The 22,405-nt window shown below is 43.5% G+C and overlaps 1 protein-coding gene across 2 annotated transcripts in view; it reads right to left on the bottom strand.

The window, feature by feature from the left end:
• The window catches only part of MAMLD1 (mastermind like domain containing 1), a 103,092-nt gene that overhangs the window by 47,522 nt on the left and 33,165 nt on the right, over positions 1-22,405 (bottom strand). For both annotated transcript variants that reach the window (XM_014454941.2, XM_014454942.2), the window contains exon 2: positions 7,881-8,040. In XM_014454941.2, coding sequence (XP_014310427.2) covers positions 7,881-7,976 — 96 coding nt within the window. In that variant the 5' untranslated portion in view covers positions 7,977-8,040. The remainder of the gene's footprint in view (positions 1-7,880; positions 8,041-22,405) is intronic.

Consider the following 22,405-nt stretch of genomic DNA (forward strand, 5'->3'; position numbering starts at 1 on the left):
GCAAGTGGGCAGAAGTGAGAAGGTCCTGGGGACAGCTCTTGTGTGTTCCAAGGAAGGGCAGGTGGCCAGTGGGCTTGGGGCACAGTAAGCCCAGCAAGCGGCTGTGAGCTCGCAGGGGGCTTTGCTGGCCATAGGGAAGGGGGTGGATTGTAAATTGTTGGCAGTGGGAAGCTTTTGGTTGGTTAAGCAGAGGAATGATTGACTGTAAAATGTCTTTCTGGATGCTGATGGGAGAGGGAGAAATGGATGTTGCAAAAAGGATAAGGACCAGTTACAGAGGCAAGGTGTCTGGAAAAAGGACAGGACCTAGAGTGGAGGTTGGACCAGCTTTGACAGAGCAGAGGAAACAGAATACTTGGGGAGGTGTGAAGATCTGTGATTTTCACTCAAGCAGCACAGAGGGGAGTACCCATTTATTAGGGAAAGCTATGGCCTTGGAAAAAAATGAACCAAAGCCCAGTGACCTAGATCAGGGGAGGTCAAATTTTTTTCTGTAAAGGCCCAAATAGTAAATATCTTAGGCTTTGCAGGCCATGTGGCCTCTGGTATAACTGTAGTATACAATATGTTAACAAGTTAGTGTGACTGTGTGCTAATAAGACTTTGTTTACAAAAACAGGCTGTGGGCCAGACTTAGCTCATTGGGGCAGAGTTTGCCAGCCTTAACCTAGAGCATGACCTGAGCATCTTTCCCCAGGGAAATAGTTATTTCCAAATTGCCCTACTCACACTTCAGAGGGCCACATAGGCCTACTGTCACAAGAGAGTGGTAAGCAACATTTTTGGAATTGTAAAGCTTCAAGATTTAGACCATTATACAAGTTAGATGACCAATTCTGAGCTGGACTAGGTATGTGGTACTCCTAAGTGTCATGTTTCACCTTCACTAATGACAGTTGTTATTATTGAGCATCTGATGGTGGGTGCTCAGCAGGTTCCAGTGAAAGGAGAAAACACCTTCTCCACAATGCCCATCTCTGCCTTGCTCATCCAACCTTTCTAAACTCTTGAGCAATGCTCATGTCACCCAGCAGATTAAAGTATACACACCTTCCTCAGGCCTTCATGGGTCTCTACGATAATATGGCCTCAGCTTCTACTCTATTTTCAGCCTGTTTCGTGCTCTGGCCACCCTCAAGGCTGCCATGTTAGGCTTTGCATTTCCTGTCTGCACAATACAGCTCTCTTAAGGCTAGGACTGTTTCTTCATCATCTCTGTACCTCCAGAGTGCCTAGCCTCATGACAGGGCTCAGCTGGCATCTGCAGATTTGAATTAGCCATTGGAGCAAAAGGTTTCCTGAAAATTATCTTGTTCTTTTCCCATTTCCAACACAAGGCCAAGAGACAACCACTTTTCCGAAACTGTAATGAATTTACTAACTGGCCCAATGACCCTGGACACGCCCCTTCTCCTTTGTGTGTTCTTGACCTCTTGGGTCAACAAAAGAGTGGCTGGGATGATTTCTGGCCAAGAGAAACAGCAGCCGCTGCTTATTGAGGATTTATTATGTGCCAGGTACCGAGCCATGGAAAGAAGGACGTAAGAGCAGGAGATCTCGGGGTCATGGGAGTGGCTATGCGACCTGACAGCCTTGGGAAGCAACCGAATAGAGAAGCAGCTCTGGATGAGGAGTCAGGAGAGTGACCGAGCCCCACAGCACTGGAGGGAAGCACACAAAGGCAAGTTTGTTTAGAGAAGCTGGGGGGGTGGGAGGTAGGGGCAGTGGCAGGTATGCCTGATCCTTGGTCTGGGTTCCCAGCAGATATGTCCAGCAGCCTGTGGCTCCTGCCTGCCTTTCTAACTTTGGTACTTTGGGGGTTGGAGATCTGGTGAGAGGGGAGGCAGGAAATGAGAAGGAGAAAGGAAAGTCAGGAAGGAAGGGGAGGAGAAGGAAAGGAGGCAAAAGGGGAGGAGGGAGGCCTTGGAAAAATTATTCTATGTCGACTGTAGAAATAAAAATCTGTAACCCAGACCTGAGAAACACATGCTTTCCCTCACCCTGAGTTCTGGAACTTGGCACTCCATGGGCAGCTTACGAACTAAATATCTGCCTGCAAGCAGAGTCACATTGAGCTCTCCAGTTGGGGATTTTCAGCAAAAGCAAGAGGCCTCAGCTGTCACAGGTCAGCTCAGAGTTTGGAGAGTCCCAGACCCACATCCCAGGGATGACTCCTGGTTTGCACACACGCTAGAGAAAGATGGTGTCTGAGCCTCAGCTCAGTGAAATTCTGCAGCCCTGACCTAAGGTCCAACAGTATCTACTCTCCTCCCCTAGAGAGTTCAAGCTCTGGACACCTGTCACCTTGGGCCTAATGTCAAGGAAGCTGGGGGCAGGAGCCAAGCAGAAATGCAGACAAGGCCAGAGTAGGCTCCTGGAATTCCAGAAATAGGCAATGCCAAGATCCCAGATGCCAGCAGAAGCCAGCTGCCAAATAGAACTCCCCCTCTCAACATCCTCTCCTTCAAACAGATTGCGATTTCCAGGTCAATGGTTTGGTGGACTGGGCTACTCAGGTAGGACCCAGATGCAGAGCCCAGTGGTGTGGTGAAAGCCAAGCAGTGCTCAGCTGTGGCAGGAGAGATCCATCTGAATGCAAGACCTCTGACAGGTGGCCTTCCCTGGTTGGGTGTCTAGAGCAGGAAAGGACCCTTACTGCAGGAGGAGGAGGAGGGAGCAAAGGGAGCGAACAGCTGCCTGCTCCATGGGGAGGAGCCCCAAAATAGAAAGGCACATATGCACTGCAAGCCTTGACCTAGAATGCTCAGAGCTACACCATAAATCCAGCTCTCCTCAGTGCAGTGGGACTGTTGATGAGACTAAGATATCCTCAGGAGTCATGTGTGTTTCTACCTGAGTAGCAAAGACAAACATTTCCCATTGCCCTTCTGAGCCAGTGCCAACCTCTCATCATTAAAAAAAAAGTGCTAACAGAAGTTATGCCTTGTTTATATAGCATTCATATCCATATCTTGTTCATCATCATCCAGAAACCCTGACGTGGGCAGAGGGCAGATTATTAACCCTATTTTACTGGTGCAGAGACTGAAACACAGAGATTCATGCAAGATCTGTGTCAGGAACAACAGCCTCTCCCATAACTTGTCTCTGGATCACCTGGTGCCTGGAGGTGGAGCCACATCTGCAACATGCCTACAGCCTCCATGGAGCAGGGGACACTGGCCTTCTCTGGGCTCCAAGAAGGCTGTTTAGATAACTCAGCCTAGGTCCTAGCTGACTGTTCTGACCTCCTTGTGGGGGTGTTTAATCTGCCTGGCTTGCTGTTTTCAGGCTGGGTAGTGGATGGTGGTAGCCAGAAGGTTCCAGGGAGCCACCAGGATGAAATAAAGATGCTTCCACTCTTGCTCTGTTTGTTGGATGTCTGCACTGTAATAAAATCTCCAGGTAATCTGGGACTCTGTTTCACCCCCAAGTGGCATGCCAGCCTGCAGAAGGCTTAACTATCTGAGCTCCTAAAATGAGAATGGGAAGCAGCAGAGGGGGAAGAGCTTTGGAGTCAAGTTGTCTGGGTTTGTGGTCTGAATTTCCCGCCTACTGACTGTGTAACACTAGAAAAGTCCTTATTGTCTCGGAGCTTCAGTCTCCTCAGTAGTGAAGTGGAAATATTAATCCCTGTCACAGGAGTAGATGAGCTAATTTGTACAAAGTACCTCACATGAGAGTCATCAACCATCCTCTCCTCACCATTGCAGAGTAGGACAAGTAGAATTACAGAACAGGACAGAGTTGTTCCCAATGGAGGCAGCCTAGAAATTGTTTGCTCCTTGACTGTGAACTGCTGTCGTCCAGAATCTAGCCCAGGGCTGGACACATAGGAGAGACCCTGGAAATGGGGCCTCTACAAGGAAGGGACATGCTGAAGGTATCACAAAGCACTGGTTACATCCTTGGGATCAGATTCAAGGTCTCCTTACTGTCTCCTATGCTGTTTAAAATGAAAAGTATGTGGCCCCAAGGACATTGGATACAGAACCTAAACCCAACCACACACCGCAGAAGGACATGGACAGACCTCTTCCGTTATTACTAAGTTCATCAATCTAAAAAAGAGGGCCAGTTAAAACAAGGCCAGTATTTTTGTAGCCATCTATTTCTCCACATTCCTTGTTATACTCAGGCCTCCCCTCTCCTCCTTCTTCAGCCTTATTAGAGGTAAGAAGGGGTGAGGAGTTAGTTTTGGTCATACTGTGGGTGGAAAGCAGGCTGCACTAGGGACAACCCAAATGGGGACACTTGATATAGCTCTCCACCTGCTTGATGGGCATCTTTCGGCAGGTCACTGGATTTCTCAGACTTGAGTGTCCTCATCCATCAAGATGGAGAACAGTTGGGAAGCTCAGAAGGAATACCCACTATGCCAATTCACTGTAACCTACAGAGTGAACCATTTATTGTCATTAAATGATGAGACACAGAAAATGAGCAATAAGCAGTATGTCCTTCCTTCTCCAACTGTCTGTCTAATGCCCTCAGCTACCCCATTTTGTCTGGCACTGCCTTGTGAACAGAATAGGTGGCTGCTCAGAGCTGGGAAAGATTTGCACTTGCAGTGAGGTATCAACTGAAAGAGTGATGATGTGTGATGTGTATACTGGGTTCCAATTCCATGCAAGCTCTGGAGCACTCCCATCAGAAGCACTAATAATTTAGAGATTCTCCTACTAGTACTCAATCAACCCACTGATCTAGGGAGGAATGATATCTTAATTTTAAAGGAAAACATTCTCCTTCTGCCTCCTGTTAAAACTGCACATACTAACTAGAGATTGGATGCCTTATTAACCTTGGGTGGATGCCCAAATGTTCAGTGACTTTGGCCAAGTTGTTTAATCTCTCTGAGCCTCAGTTCCTAGAGATATCCTCTTCATCTCAGGGTTATTCTAAGAATTACAGGAGATAATACCCCCCAAATGCTTAGCAAGTTCCTGACACCTAGTCAATGCTCAATTAAAGGTGGCTATTCTTTTTAAAAAAATATATTTTATTGATTTTTTACAGAGAGGAAGGGAGAGGGACAGAGAGTCAGAAACATCGATCAGCTGCCTCCTGCACACCTCCCACGGGGGATGTGCCCGCAACGAAGGTACATGCCCTTGACTAGAATTGAACCTGGGACCCTTCAGGCCAACGGTCTATCCACTGAGCCAAACCAGTTAGGGCTAAAGGTGGCTATCCTTATTCCTGGTTCACTTGACCTTTATCAAGGACAAATGATGGGCAAAACCCCATAGGTAAGTTAGGGGCAGAAGCAAGACTAGAATCCAGGTGTTCTGAGCCCTGGACTTAGGCCAAGAACAATCATCACATCAGACGGATGTTTTCCTGCAAGTGGTCTGTCAGTTATTCACATGGAAATCCCAGGGCTGTTTACATGAATTGTCCTTTCGGACTGAGAATTTTATTTACAGACCTAGATTTGAAACAAGGTTGTTTTTGTTGTTGTTAGTTTGGCTTTTGGCAAGGACAAGAAAACCAGGTAAGCTGAGTGTCTAAATTAGATTTTCATATTGAGTATGATTATAGGATGGGGGAGAGTGGTATAAGGGATGTGCTTCTACATACACACAGTTCCCTGGATCTGGGGAGCAGGGTGTTTTCCATGGACATTAGGGAGCATCAGAGGGAGAGCAAGAAACAGAAACAGCTGATATCCAGTTCAGGTCACCCTGGAAGTGCAAGACAAGCTCCTGCAAAGTACCTCTTGCTGATGATCATTCTGGGCCCTGCAATAACTTGTTTGGACAGCGGTTTCATGGTGAACTGACAGGCCCCTCTGCTTTTAATCCACCCATTTATGTCCCTCAGTCAGCAAACACCTGGGCTGCTGATTTCCTCAGCACATGTAGCAGAGCTCCATGTTAGCACCAGGTGTCTTCCAGAGGTTGCAGGGATTGACCAGCCACGAACATTCAACTGCGCTCAAACCAAGAGCTGCCTTGGTTGCCAGCTGAGGGTACAGCGGTGCCTGACTTGGCCAGACTCCATGTATATCTCTCAGGCCAGGCCAATAGAATGGGCACCCTCACTTCCATCCTGTCAGAGACCATATGCACCTTCCAAGAAGACAAGTGCTGATTTTTTGTTTTTGTTTTTTATTGTGAAGAGGACTCATTTGAGAAGAGTGGCTTTTGTAGTGTGAGACATATTTTTTAATCCCCTCAACTGGGGCAAATCCTGGGTTTTCTAACAGCTTGGACTATAAGAAACAGGTCACTCAGAGCCAAGGGCGGAAAATAAGATATGTCACAAGAAGAGGGAGAAGGGCTGATTTTGATCAAGTACAACATGTGACTCTAAAGCAACACGGTGAATTTTGGGCAAGGCTTACAAAGGGCTCTAAAGGTCATATACAAAGAAAAGTCAAGCCCGGAAATGGCATGAGCAATGGTAACATCTTTGGAGTGAGGGCACAGATGGCCACTCCAAAGACCCATCTAAGTAAAACCCTTCTGACATGGAGGTCTAAACTGATCAAAACCAAAGAAGTTACTTACTAGTCACACTTTTTAAAAGGGTATTGGTGGGGTCCCTGAGGAGAAAGAGAAGAGGACCCCTGAAACTATAATTTATCCACCTTTCCTCCAAGGAGTGGAAACAAGTGTGACACAAAGGAGAAACTGAAAGTCATGCCGAAACTAATCATGAGCTCTGGATGCATTACCAAGAGTTTGTTGCTTATAAAAGATAAATAACAAAACAGTAATTGGGATGGAGGTTAGAGATTGCCTTCTAGAAAATCCCTGGCAGAAGGGCTGGCAATTTGGAGGACAGACCACTGGCCAATTAATTGCTCCATCTTTGCCATCTCCTCTGTCTACCATCTCTGGAACTCCAGCAAACATAGTTTTGTAAATGTCCATATACTCAACTTGGTACCACATTCTCAATACCTTGTTTGTGGAAGACAATGAGGAATAAAAGAGAAGCAAAACTTCAACAATCTGCTCTCACCCCTGTGCACATATGAGAATCCTAGACTAAATAGAAAGCCAATTTACTGAAAGTGGATTGCCCTTGGGATTGGAGAAGCCAGGCCCTCTAGTTATGCGAAATGACATTATCTCAGAACTCTGAGCTCCTAGTTCTCTGAACAGGAAGGAAGCAGACCCACGGCTCTATAAGAGCCATTTCCTCTCTGCTCTATTAATTTCAGAGATTAGGTCTGTAGACCTAATACACTGAGATAACAACCATTGTGTTTGCTGCAACTCCTACTAACTGAGCCAATCTTGGTAGTTTGGCGATGATGCAGGCTTTTATTGTCAAATTCAACTAACCAATGGCTTTCATGGCCCCTTCTGTCATTCTGGATCCTAGACCTACCGCTGGAAACCCTAACCCTGATTTTCCGATACATGGATGATGTCTGGATTCCAAGCGAGGAAAGTAGAAATTTGTCAAATGAGTTTTTAAAAGGACATAAAGGCCAAAGAGTTTAATGGAAATATCTTTCTATACCCTACTTACTGGCTTCCTGTTCTCAGTGGTATTAGGAAGCTAATGCAATACATCTAGTGCCTGTCATTCCCACACTCCTGATTTCTATGAAGAGAAAAAGTAAGCATTTCTTCCCTTTCACCCTTCCTCTCTTTCCATTTCAAGGGGTGCAGTGCAGAGATCACTGGACTGGGAGTCCAGAATGGAGCCTTGGACTGTATGTCCTGTTTTTCCAGAAACTCACAAGGGGTAGGGTCAGCTCATCTCCTAGATCTCTTCTATGTCAGATTCCAGTTCTTTACATTTTAAGTTGGTTCCCTGCCATCAATTTGTACACAGAATTTCAATAATACATCTTACATTCAAGTTTAAGATTAGAAGCATTCAACACCCCCCGCCCCCCCAATAGCCCATTGTCTGACCGATTCCTGGAGCTTTCTGGGCTCCTGACGATTTCCCACCATGGTGATATGGGGAAGCATGCTCTTGATTACAAGCCGAGTTTTCCAGTCATCCATTGTTTGACCTGCAATTTTATTCTTGACTCTCCAAGGTGCTTTCCCAAACGACCTAGACACAGGGCTTAGGAGACAAAAAGTACACTGTCTTTCAGATATGAAGATGAGACCAATGACCCCGTGAATCACAGTCTTTCACTCTAAGGGACAGGTTTGGGTGAAGTCAGCCACATTCTTTTTCCTGTTTCTCTCCCCACCCCACCAATCTCATTGAGCCCCTCCCTCTCCCACAGATGAGGGGCACTTCTATGAGGCAGCTGGTTGGGATGGCTATGGGGCAGAGCAAAGTTCACTGGAGAGCTGAGGGATGGGGGGAGAAGCAGCCTGATTTAACTAAAATAATACTGGGCTTAATAGCAGGAGATGTAGGTCCTAGGTCTGGCTTTACTTTTGCATGGTATGCGGTGAGGTCTGTGGAATGGCTCTTCTGTTCTTGACACAGCTTTTTTATATGGAAACCCTGTTGGTTAAGACCAGGTGATGGTTTACAGCTGGCCCGCTTAGCTCTACTAGAGCAAGCCATATAGCCCATAGAAGTAGCAGTTCCTACTCCTGCCCATGTTACACCCAGCTAAGTGTGTTAACAGTTCAAATCTTGACAGTCAGTGGAAGGAAGCAATGGCTGTTAGAAGGGGCTCATGAAACCCCAGTGCACTGGTTTATAAAAAAAACTATCCGAGCAGGCTGTGATCATGCTACCCCAATGTATACCATCCATAACAGATGAGCAGACATGTACAAACTCAGGTAAAGCTGGGTTTTTTTTACATTTTGTTTTGTTTCACTTGTTTTTCATGATGTAGAAATGAAATAAGAGCCCTACTGAGGATTCATATATGAGGGAAATGCTCCTTCCCATTAATCTCCTTTGTAGTATAGAATAAGGCTCTAAAATTTCAATGTCTAGACTTCTGACTTTGAAAAAATAGAGACGTTCTTTTCCCATTTTCCCACTGAGTACAACTAAAACCTCTAGACATCTCTCTCTATATAAAAGTCTAATATGCAAATTGTCCCCTCAGGAGTTCGACTGGGAGACCAGGAGTTCAAACACTTGCTATGATGTGCACTGACCACCAGGGGGCATCTTGGAATGAAAGAAGGCCCCAGCCAGCAGCTGGAAGGCCCTGATTGGCCCTGGTAGCCAGCCAGCCTAGGGACCCTATGTGTGCATGAATTTTGTGCACCAGACCTCTAGTTATATATAAAACAAACTTAAGAAGACACTGGAAGGTGGTGATATAAAGGTAAACTGGATAGGAAACTTGGGACCTGAGGAATGACATAGTGATGAGCTCCCTGGGTTTTCTTTTTACCTCAAAGATCCCAGACATGGACTTGAAGAATCCCACAATGCAAAATGCCAATGTGTGCAGACAAAAAGAGACAAAATTTTGTTCTCTTTAGACAAAGTACCAGGAAAGGGGCAGCATGCCAAGACAGACAACTTTTATATAAGAGTGGCTCTAATTCAGCTAACCACCACAGAAAAAATTGTGGCCCTCAAATCCCATCGGCAAAAGGCAAGGGAGGCCTAGACGGCACCCCCATCTAGCAGTAATGACTCATCTCTCCCTGTCCTTACTAGGTTGGTATCAGAGTAGTTGGTATCAGAGAGTCAGGTAATGAGTCCACATCTCATCCCTAACAATGTCAGTGGAAATCACATGGGTAACAGTAATGAGACAGTCCTACCCATTCCAGCCATGTTGGCATCAGTGGAAGCTTAGTGGAGAACTGGAACTGTCACCACTGCTCAGCAGTAATGAGGAGCCCAAACCTACCTGGTGTCAATGAAGACTAAGTGGGAAACACGGACTTCTATACCCACATGGCAGAAATGAGATGGTGCCCCCCTCCCTGCTGGAGCATTATCAGCTAAAACAGAAGATCTAAATAAGTGCTGATGTAACAGAACTAACCTAGAATCCTATACCAAATGAAAATAGGCTTCAGGTATGGCAGGGGAATCAAGACATTATCAAATGAATAAAAAATAAGAGGATTTGGTAACAACAGGCCTCTCCTAAGAGAATGGCTAAATGAAGTTCTCTAAACAAAAAGGAAATGATTAAAGAAAGAATTTTGGACATCACCAAGGAGGAAAAAACAATGGAAAAAGAAAAAATATGAGTAAATATAGACTTTTTTTTTCCTCCTCTCAAGTTTTCTAAATTATATTTGATGCTTGAAGTACCAACTATAACATTTCATGTTGTGGTTCTAAATGCATGTGGAAAAATATATGTAACACAATCTATATATATAAAAGCCTAAGCAAGCATTAGGACCGAATGACCAGAATGACCAGTCAACCAGTTGCTATGATGCACACTGACCACAAGGGGGCAGATGTTCAATGCAGGAGCTGCCCCCTGGTGGTCACTGTAATCCCACAGCCTCCCACAGCCAGTCAATGTCCCCCAGTCCCTCCCTGCAGCCAGCCGGCGCCCCAACGACCCGATGGGGGGCTGGCCGGCCAATCTCCGGCTGCCCCTCCCCCGACTTGGCCAGCCCTGATCAGCCCTGATCACTGGCCAGGCTGAGAGACCCCACCTGTGCATGAATTCGTACACCGGGCCTCCAGTTACATTATAAAAAGAGGAGGGTGAAGAGTAGAAAGATAGGAAAGATTTCTATTCATCACTGGAACTGGTAACATGTTAACACCAGTAGACTGTCATAAAGTTATGCATAGATGTAATACCTACAGCAACGACTAAAAATGGTGTACTAAAACATTAATGCAAAAACACTATACATGAATCCTCAAATGCAATTCTAAAAAATGTTCATGTAACCCATAGGAAGTCAGGAAAAAGAAAATAGAGAAACCAAAAACAGAGAAAATAAAAATAAATGGCAGAGTTAAGCACTAACATGAATATGTACATTAAGTGAAAATCATCTATTAAAACCAATTAAAACACAGAGTTTGGCAGAGTGGATAAGAGAAGATGACTCAATTATATGCTCTTTATAAGTTGCTCACCTTGAATATAATGATATGGGCAGTTTGAAAATAAAAGGATGGGGAAAAGATACATCATGAAAATGTAAATAAAAATAGCAGATAAACCTCAGAGCAAAGAAAATTACCAGGGACAGAGAGGGGCATTGCATAATGATAAAAAAGATCAATACACCAAGAAGGTACAGTAATCCTAAATGTGCATGCACCAACAAAGGAGCTACATGATATATGAAAAAAGAGAAAAATTGAAATGAGAAAATATAAAAATTCACATTTTTGGTGGAGACATTAATATCCTCTCTCAACAATCAATAGAACAATTAGACAGAAAATTAGCAAATATAGAAAAACTCAACAATGCCATCATCTAATTGGATCTAATTGACTTTTATAGACCAATTCACACCAAAAAGAAACAGTAAAAACTACATTGTTTTCAAGTACCCAAGGAATATAAGCCAAGATAGATTTATTCAAGACTATAAACAATCCACAACATTTTTAAAGAGTTGAAATAGTATATGGTGTTTTCTCTGACTATAATGGAATCAAATAGAAAAGAATATCAGAAAGACAACAGGAAAATCTCCAAACACTTGAAAAGTCAACACTTTTAAAAAATTCATGTTAAAGAGATCTCAAGACAATTTTAAATAATACAATGAACTAGACTTCTTGTAGTGATCACTTCATAAGACATGTAAATGACTACTCACTATGATGTGCACCTGAAACTAACATAATATTGTGTGTCTCCATACTGGGCATGAATCAAGTAGAATGCCCTGGTCCAGCAGGAGCCAGACCTGAGAGAGGGAGGTAAGAACCCAGGCTGAAACAGGCAGGTCAAGGTTTAAGAAGGCTTGGCTTCTATGTATCAGAGCTTTGGAGCCCCAACACAGTCCTGAAGCAGGAAGGCAATCTTCTCAGTTATGAGTTATGGGGCTCTGGGAAAACTGCTTAACCTTAGAAACTCAGTTTCCTCATGTGTAAAATGCACAGTTCTATAGAGAAATGCAACAGCTGCCATTGGTTGACCACTCTAAGCCATGCATCTGGTTTGGCAATTTACATAGAGCATTTCACTGGCTCTCTCCAACATTCCTACAAAGTACCTTTGAATAACTCCCTCTGTGTTCCCATCACCCTTAGCAGGAAGTGCTTGTCTAGCCTGTGGCTCCCCTTCTAGACTGTGAGCTCTGTGAGGGAGGGAAGCACACCTTATGTGTGTCTGCAGCTCCACAGTGTTCAGGGCACACAGTAGGGGATCAGGAACAATCTACTGAGTGGAACTGCAGAGTAGTGTCAAGCTTGGGTAGAGGGCAGAACTAGAAGCCTCTGAAGGAGTCCCTCAGCCTAGTGCCTTGATGATGTGGTGTATTGGAGACCATCTGTCCTTAGGAATACATAGTGCATTGTTCAGTATTTCTGTGCATTTGAAAGGACTGTTTTGGCATTATGCAAAAACTGCAAGGCATATAATTATAGCCTGTGCTAATAAATATATCAATATCCTAAAACACCACTTTTAGTTTTTTAAAAGTTGACTTTAAAAAGCCCAAAGTAATGTGGAAAAATTGGAATCCTCATATACCGTATTGCTAGTGGGATTGTAAAATGGTACAGGCACTCTGGAAAACAATTTGATGGTTCTTGTATGATCCAGCAATTCCACTATTGGAGATATACAAATTTGAGCACATGTCTAAACAGAAATTTATATATGAATGTTCATAGCAACACCATTCCTAATACTAGTACTAGGATATGGAAACAACCTAGATGTCCATCAACTGGTGAATCTGGTGAATGGATAAACAAATGTGGTCTTATCCATACAATGGAATATTATTCAGCCATAAAAAAGACTGAAGTGTTGCCATGCTACAACATGGATGACCCCTGAAATCATTACGCTAAGTGAAAAATGCCAGGCCAAAAAGGTCACATATTGCAAGTTCTATTTATAAGAAATGTCCAGAATAGACAAGTCCATAGAGACAGAAAGCAGATTTGTGGTTGCCTAGGGCTGGGGGAGGGAGAGAATGTGAAGTGACTACTAATGGATACAGGGTTTCTTTTGAGGGTGATGAAAATGTTCTGAGATTAATTGTGGTGATGGATCCATATCTCTGTGAATAACTAAACACAATTAATTGTACACTTTCAAATAATAAATTGTATGATATGTGAATTATATACTAATTAAGATTTTTTAATAAAGCCTAAATTGTTAATACTCCTTAATCTAATTTGGGGTTTTAGAAAGATGTTTCTTTTAGAGAATGGATGAAGCCAAATCTTTTCAGATTTTGGAGAAAATTAAGTTTATATCCTCCTTTCTGGTACCTGCCCACCTCTCAGCTTTGGACCTGAAGTCACACACCCAAGCAAGGTTCCCCTCCCTCCTTGAAATGATTTTTAAAAACAATGCTGTTTCTATACTTATCATACAAGAATAATGAAATGCTGGGCTAGGGAGGAGGAAAACATTGGAAATGGTTTGGTTTTGTAGTGATTTCAGCAGTTAATAGCTTCAGAGTATAGAAATAGCTTGTAAACATGTGCCACTTGGGCCCAGATGCCAACCATAACAGCAGGCTGAAGAAAGCAAGTAAGGTTTGCAAAGCACTTTTAGCAGGTGGTTTAGGAGAAACTGGGCGGAACCTGGGAGCCTGGGAAACCTTGGTTCCACTTCCATCTTAAACAAATCACTTGACCTCTCTAAGTCTTGGGTTCCTCACCTGCAAAATGGAGTTGATCCCCTTTACTCTTTTTGCCTCACTTGTACTTTGTGAGAGTTAGATGAGAATTTGAACCTGAGAGCACCTGGGACAGAAGTGCAGGGGGAGGGCCATCCCTGTTTGCAGTGTAGGAAATGGAGCCAAAAACTGAGCTGAATGGTAGCCGCCCTTTTTTGTCCTCCCTGTCCTTCTTAATAAAGCTTGGTTAGAATCCTGGAATGTTAATACTGGGAAGGAAAACTAGAGATTATAAGGTAACCTCCTTCTTGTACAGATAAGGAAATAAGGCAGAGACTTGTCCAGAATCACAAGGAATGATGGCCAAGGAAAGCTGATACTAAAAGTCAGGTTCACTGAATCCCAAGTAGGGGTGCGATTGCAGAGGGCTAGACTGAAGACAGACACTCAATCTAATATTCCTTTAGATCCACACTCTGTAAAGGTCTGGCAGAAGGAGCCTAATAAATCCCTGAGATGGCTTCTCAGGTTGTCTGGTGACCCTGCCTTTCTTTAAAGAAGTGCAAGAACATTGAGGTTGCAGCCTTTCCCTGCCAAGGCTGAGAAGTCAGTCACTTCACCTCTCTGGGTTTCACTTTCTTTCAATATATTAAAGAGTTTGGCCTAGAGGACTCTATGTAGCTTGCCAGCTGGCATCACCTCTGCCTCGACTTTACTCTATGGTCATCCACTATTATGACTTGCCAGCGAGAGTAGACAAACAGACTTCCTTTCAGTGGCTGCTAAAGAGATCCTAGACTGACTCTAGATTCCTAGTGGGGTTGGGTGGAGTTTGGGGTGCCCTCTTTCCACATCAAATGAAAGACTCATGATCCCCCAGATTCTAAACAAGGTAATGTGGGGAATCAGAGCCCTGGAACATTAACTAGGGCAGTACTCAAGAATTCTTCCTCAGCCTCAGAGCCCACAGTGCTCTAAAAAAGAAAGTGGAAGAAAATAAGGCTGCGGTTAGGAGAGAAATGTGGGCAGTTGTCACTGGCCATTGCAAGAAAGTGTCCCATAGGCCTGCATCCACAGCCCAGCCTTGCATCTCCAACTATACTTGTGGTGGGTCCAATGAGAAAACTACCTAAGAAGGTTTGTTGGGGAAGGGAAGGATACTTAGCAAGTGGTCAAAAGGAGCAGCGCAGTAAAAGAAGAAAGAGAACAGCCAGGGTTTTTTTTGTTTTGTTTTGTTGTTGTTGTTTTAATGAAGACTATTAGCTAAGGAAAGATTTGTGAAGAGTTCATGTTCTGGTTGTCTTCCTTAATGCATTTCACTCTTTAGATGGATTTCAAATAATAGGAAAAAACCTTAGTGTTGCACTTAGAGACTTCGTGCAGAATCTCGTTTGATGGGAGGAAAATGTTTTCAGTACTTATTATGACGAATTAAAATCTCCCCATTCTTGGAAATGTTTTGCAAATACTTTAGATATTATTTTACAAATGAAAGAAAACAGTCAAGGCTACTACCATCAGCTTTGGAGAAAACAATATAATTTTAAAGATATGTATTGCAAGTTGGCAACAATGTCTCTGGTTTCCAAAAACACTGAAAAAAATTGCTGTGCATTTCAGAAATGGTTCCCAGACACTTCCCTTTGAGAACACAGTCAACAAAGTGCAAACAAGCAGGCATTAAAGATGAATGCAATTTAATAGGCAACCATTCCTCTGCATGACATGCTAAATAGGCAAGACCAATGTTGTACAGACAGCCAGCTCAGGCTTCTAAAACAGCTGAAAAGGAAAAGTGACATGAATAGTGTTGGTAGGCTACTCTGGTTGATAGCAAGAATGGATTTCCACAGTTCAAACTATAGTCAGTTTCTATTGCAAGCCATTTGCCGAATTTGCCTATTTATCAGGCACAAAGCTCCATTGCTGTATCCACCACAAGCCAAGAAAACCTGCTGAATCCCAAGTAGATCTTAGATTAAGTCATTTGACCATGGCTACTACTACTCCATCCCATAAGCCAAAATGTTAATACTGGAGCAAATAAGACATATTGTATTGATTGAATCTGTCTCCTCTGGATCAGAAAACACACACACACACACACACACACACACACACACACAAATATGCCATTGGCTGGATCTTAAAACTGTGGGGGCTACATGTGTAGTCCTGCTTCAGGCTTATTTCATCCTGATCATGGGGTCCAGCCAACTCTGTTCACCTGAGCTTAACTTTATCCACTGTATTTATTTCTTCTGGACTGATTTCTTCAAAATCCAAATCAGTACCACCTCCACAACTTCAATAGTCTTTATTGCTCTAATTTCTTCAGGGATAAATATTTAACTGCATTTGGGGATCAAATACAAATGTATATTACTGGGGCTTAATGATACAAACAGCTGGTTTGACAGGCATATTACTACAACACATCACAGACCCCCAGAGCTCCAGGTTCGTCAATGGAGTGTCATCCATTACCATTCCTCAACTGTGTACTGAGTTGATTAGGAACACAGAAACACTTCAAAATAAACACTTTGCCAAGACTTTGCAGTTCACTCATCCAACCAGCTATCCATTTATTTATTCAATCAAGCAGCCTGTGCCATATTGATTCATCCTTTCTCTTTTTGCTTACACAAAGCAAGTATGAGAGAGTTGTAGAAAAGGTATAAGAAAAGAGACAATGTTTTCATTTTGTATTGCATTGAAGTTCAGGTACAGTAAAGTTTTGTAAGCTATATAACCTTTGTGTATCCAAAGGTATTGTTTTAATAATTGTTACCTTTCAAAATGGTTAAGAGGCCTTAGGTGGTTTAGGAAATTCATTTCATATTCATTAAAGAAATTGCTCTTTATGAGAAAGTATCTCCGCTGAGTTTCTCCTGGGCATTGGAAGTTGGAGGAGGTAGCTCACACAGAAAGGATCTCTGCTTTTCATAAAAATATCTTCCAACTCTCAAAGCATCTGTCAATATACTGAGAAGTATAAGAATAAAACAAATCCAAGGATTGTTATTCAGTACGCTGCTTACAAAATTTTGCACAGGTATTCACTAAAAACCTCTGAAGTTGGAATCAGGAACCCTTGTTTCAAGTCCCAGTTTGGGGAGGTCACTGGCTACATGCAAGTTATTTTGAGCTTTCTCATCACACTGTCTTACACTAGCCTGACCACCTTTGCTTATCTGTAACACTTGATATCAACTGAGCACCAGGCTCCAGGATGGACACAGCAGCTCCTTCACCTGCACACCAAACAGGCCATTGCTGGCACCCGATGATAAGTTTTTATTTTTATTTTTAGAGAGGAAGTGGAAAAGAGAGAGAGAGAGATCAATGTGAGAGAGAAACATGGATTAGTTGCCTCCCATATGCGCCCTGACCTGGATCGAACCCACAACATTTTGGTGTACGGGATGATGCTCCAAACAACTGAGCCCCTGACCAGGGTAGAACATTGTAATATTTCTGGCAAGCCCAGTTCACTGCTGAATCATATTGAGATCATGGTGACTAGAAGTCCCTAGTTTTTCGAAAGCCATGGTTCCCCCATCCTACAAGTGGGCAGATGGGGTTCAGGACCAAAATGTAAGATCTTTCATTTGCCCATATTATATTTATCATGTCAATTTCAAGCTCGTCAACATCTATTTGGATCCTACTTCTATGCTACAGAAAATTCCCACCCTCTGGCCACTGTTGGGGGCAAATCTGGTAAGAGCGATTCTCTCTCTCATCTAGATCACTGAGAAAAAGCAAAGCAGCCAGGAGGGAGCCCTGGGACTTGCCTCCAGAATTCCATCTCCAAAGGAGGACATTAATCCATTATCCGTGGCCTTTGGATACAGTTCTTTAATTGGTTACACAATCACATAAATGGGCTGTAAATGAGGATTTCACAACAGACGCTGCCAAATGTTTTGATGCAGTCCAAAAGCACTCGCCTGCTTTTCTCTGACCTATCTGCCTAGTGAGCTCTTCCAACAGAAAAGGAAGCTATTCTCACACCATGAGCTATTTCTGATGAACCCATGGTGGCTTTGAGGGGTCTCTTCTCCTTCTGATTCTGTTTTAGACCTACTTTTTACAGGCTTCCTTTTCTGAACATTCATTCACTCACTAGTTCTCTCATAGCATGTTCTACAATTTTTCCAGGAAGCCACATAAAAATTTATAGCTAGATAAGATACCCAGTTTAAGGAATTATTTTCTGGAAACTTGGAAGTACATGCAAATCTTGGGGGGGGGGGGGTATGGTTCTTTTTTTTTGCAGTTCTGCATTATTCCTTAAAGGTCCATGATAAAGTTTCACAGCCTTGTTAGCAACTGCTTTCTCTCCCTTAGTGTCCTGGCCTGTTGTTGACTCTGGCCATCAACCAGACAGCCCTCTTACAATCCCTTCATCTATCACGGTTTTCAAGTCAAGCAGAACAGCATCACCCTCAGGTTAAAGATCATTCTCTTCTACAAAGAAACTTAAAGCTTTTCTCCAAAGAGCCTTCTTCTGAGGGACAAATTTCTTCCCTAGCCAGTGACTCCAGAGGTGCGGTGTCTTTTAGCCTTCTTCTCTCTTTTGGGGGCACCCACCCCAGCTCTCCATTCCTAAATGATGCATCTTGGCTGCTTCCCTCAGATGCTGCTGCTTCTCCAGGAGGTCTGGAGTTTTTGTCTTGATGTGATGAGCCTTAAACTGATTGTTTCTTAGTAGTGGAATGGAGTTTCTTCCCATCTGGTCTGTCTCATGCCTCTCTTCATGTTCCTGACTCAATCTTGTCTTCAAAACACTGCTCCTGAGTAAAATGGGAAGGGGAAGCTACACCTCCATAACAAACTCATAAATGGTCAAGGTGGGCTTATTCTGAATTGCCCTGGGCTCACAACCTTCCAGTGATGGCTGAGCATCATTTGCTGCATTTCTTAAACAGGAAGCATACAATGCTTACACAGAAGAGACGAATCTGAGAAATACTGTGCAAGAGAAGTCAACTGGGGACAACTGAGTAATTAGTGAAAAAAAAGAGACTTCTCAGATGATTTCTCAAGGTCCCTCAATTGGTAAAACAGGTGATCTGATCACCTACAATAACTGGAAGTATAGGGAACATCTCAAAAATTCTGAAGGTGGGTTTATGACACCTTATGTAGCTATGGAATGTTTCGATAGGAATAAACTTAATAGTATTCAGTTTAATAAAAAATTTATAAGTCTCATTTTGAGATAGGAAGAGAGAATGAAATACAGCTGTGAAATAAAATTACTGGGGGAAGTTGTTACAACTCCATGTAGGCTAGAAACAAAGCCCATCTGTTCACCTGGCATCCACTAGGTTGGGCTGGAATGGCCAACATGATGTACAGCTAAACCTAGCCAGCGTGACTCAGTGGCTCACCATCGACCTATGAACCAGGAGGTAATGGTTCAATTCCTGGTCAGGGCACATTCCCAGGTTGCAGGCTCAATCCCCAGTGTGAGGCATGCAGGAGGCACCCAATCAATGAGATTCTCTCTCGTCCATGATGTTTCTATCCCTCTCCCTTCCTCTCTGAAATAAATAAAAATATATTTTTTAAAAAGTAAAAAAGAAAAAAAAAGAGGGGGAGTCCACCTGGAGGGATGCAAGAAACAAAGACCCTCAGAATGGAGCTGGAGAGGTGGATCTGAGGGAGCATTGAGTGGCTCTCTATCTGTGTGGATTGTTGAGAGTTAGTGAAAGCCTGGAAGGGAAGTGCTGGGGCAGAGTACAAAGCAAGGAGGATTGGGGAGAGCTTCACATGTTGCTGCCCAGTTAATGATGAAACTATGGAGATAACTAAAAGCTTTCCCTCTCACACTCATTATTGTTTTGATATGTTCTGGTGTCAGGTCCAGAATTAAAGGGCCCCATATTATTATCTGCAGCTAAAAGTACCAATTTGGTCTCTGAGTGCTGTTGATTTGCTGACATGTGGACTTTTTTCTTCATAATGAGTGATTGTTTCCCTCTATGAAAATCTGTATCAGCACACTAACACTATTTGAGTTTTAGAACATTGTGTGGGACACTTTTAAAATCTTGGTTTTTAATACATTTCCTAGATCATATGGTTTTAATCATAAAACTTTGATTCCCTAAATTTGACTAAAAAGAATGTCATTTGAAAAGCCAACAGGCCAGTTAAATAAAGTGGATTCAATTCACTGGCAGTCTGCTTGCTTCGCCTGTTAGTATATGCAGTTTCTGCTCCTGGGGCTCTGACAGCTCCCAACAACTGGCTTACTGGGACATGGGAAAGAAGAAAATGGGCCAGAGAAAGATGCCTTGGCAGCAAAGGGTCTTGTTGGACAGGTTTATAGGGCAATCTTCAGATCAGGGCATTGTGGTATGTGGTGAGAGCATCCCAGACACATTGACAGACAGCTTCTAACCAGCCTCTGGTACAACTTGTACACTTCTCCTCTGCTCATCACAGTGGCCTTGGCTAGAGCTTGTCTGTCTGGCTGTGTTGAAGGCCAAATCCAACAGGCACTATTCATGCCAAAGGCTGAAATGGCCTTGCAGCTGGCAAGACTGTTCCAAAGCACAGGCATTAGTGGCCACCAGCTCCCCCAACAAGACATCAATCTATCATTCTCTGCAAAACCTTGTGTCCCAGCTAATCACCCAGAAGAAGAGTAAGGGGGTGGTCAGTGCTGATAAACTCTTTTGGGGGAGGGAGAACTGGTGTGATTATAGTTGACCCTTTGGGGTCTCATAATTATTCTAATAAGCAAATAAGGCTGGGATTCTTATCTCAGAGGAGGGTGCTTTAGCTAGGAAGGGAAATGGGGTACTAGCAGTACCAAGATAGCTTTGGCTACCTCAGAGTTCTTTCCAGGGTGAAAATGGTCACCCTCATTAGGGAGGATCTAGGGCTTGATCCTGGCCTGGTTGTTGGGCCTTCCTTGAATTTGGTAGGGTCTAGACTTCAGTTTCTGTGCCATCCTGAGAGACAGTATAATAGTCGAGCAGTTAAAGCATGGACTCTGGCACACAATGGTCTGAGTTTGAATCCTAGCTCTGCCACTGATTGGATGTGTGTCCTTGGGGAAGTCAACTTTTTTGTGCATCTATTTTCTGATCTATAAAGAGAAATGATAATAATAGCATCCACTCCATAGGGTTGTGATGAAGATCAAAGGCATGATAGCTGTAATGTGCTTAAAACAGTCGCTGACACATGGTAAGCCCCACCAAATGTTACCTAGTGGTACTGTCTTCCTCTAGGCCTCCATATGGGTCCTGGTAGAGGAGCACTTGGTACAAAATGGCTGCTGAGTGCAGTGAAATATTGCCATGGTGCACAAAATAAAATTTACTGTTTTTCTGTCCACTCTCTCCCCTCTAGAATGAGCCCCATGCTGAATACCATTCTCTAGAAGAGAACCTGGCACCTGGCAGGTGCATCAGCAACAAGTGAATGAGTGGGTACAGGACTCCCTCCCTTATAGCATATGACTTTGGAAAGGTCCCAACATTAAAAATTTATTAACATGGGTGACAGAGAGGACAGAGTGAAGAGCTGGCCTAGGAGCCAAGGGGCTGGGCTTTGAGAGGCTCTGCTTCTCCCTTACTGTGGGACCTTGGGCAGTCTCTGCCCCTCTCTGGATGACAAACAATGTAAAGTGGACCCTGTTCTGCACCCTCCAGGAACTTCCTTTCCCATCAGGGCCCAGCATGCCTGTGCATGTACACACATATAGCATTGGCAAAACAAGAGGGGAAGGGACACACCCAGTTCCAAGGCTATCAAGTACAAGGTCAGACTCCATTTCTGACAGCAATATTCACACACCATTTGTATGTCAATTATAGGAGCCGATTTCTATGGCTTACTTTATAGAATGTTCATTTTCCCTCCTTCCCATTCCTAATTGTGAAATATGTATTTTAAAAAGACATTTTAGAAAACAGGTACATTTTAACAGGAAGAATTTGAAATTGCCACAGGCATAAACACGCAAATTGAGATGGATGTTTTGTGTGCTTCTGAGAGGACGTATTCTGTGAAGTGGCAGCTCAGCTGGCCACTTTATCTGAAGTGCAGACCAGGCCGCGAAGCAGAGAAAAGGATGAACCCAGACTAGTCGAGTGCCTCACGTCATTTTAGGTCATTCATTTTATCCCTTTTGCTTCCAGAAACCAGATCCCATCTTGGCAGCTACGGTCTTCATCCTTAACTCCTTGCCATCTTTGGTTATTCACAATAGTAATAGCTAGTCCAGATGGTGAGGCTGGCATATTTACCTGCTGCCAAGCAGCCAGCCAAAGGTACCAGTATTATCCAATCAAATTGGGTTTTAACAAGAGGCAAGATCAGAGACATGAACTGGTGTGTGGACCACAATGATGCTGATGACCCGGCAAGGGGACTACCAAACTGATTGTGCCCATATTTCATAAAAACCAATACCATCCAAGAGAAACAGCATTGGGAGGGGAAAATATCAAGCCACTAGCTGAGCAGGTCCCTGACATCTTAGTAGAGCTAGTCAAGGCCAGAGGAAATTTTGCAGCACACCTGCCCTTTTGGTGCACACAATAGCATCCCCATAAGAGGTTGTCCAGTCCCTGCCAGGAAAAATGGAGCTCTCTTCTCTGTCACATTCCACTTCTCCATAGCTGTAAGTTTTCTTGCTTACCATCCCATTGTATTTCCTTTCTCCATCATGTGTCAGCATATTTAATCAGTGGAGAGCAGCATACATAAGTGGCTTATAGATG

The sequence above is a fragment of the Myotis lucifugus genome, unplaced genomic scaffold (genome assembly GCF_000147115.1).
Source record: "Myotis lucifugus unplaced genomic scaffold, Myoluc2.0 scaffold_40, whole genome shotgun sequence".
Classification (NCBI taxonomy): domain Eukaryota; kingdom Metazoa; phylum Chordata; class Mammalia; order Chiroptera; family Vespertilionidae; genus Myotis; species Myotis lucifugus.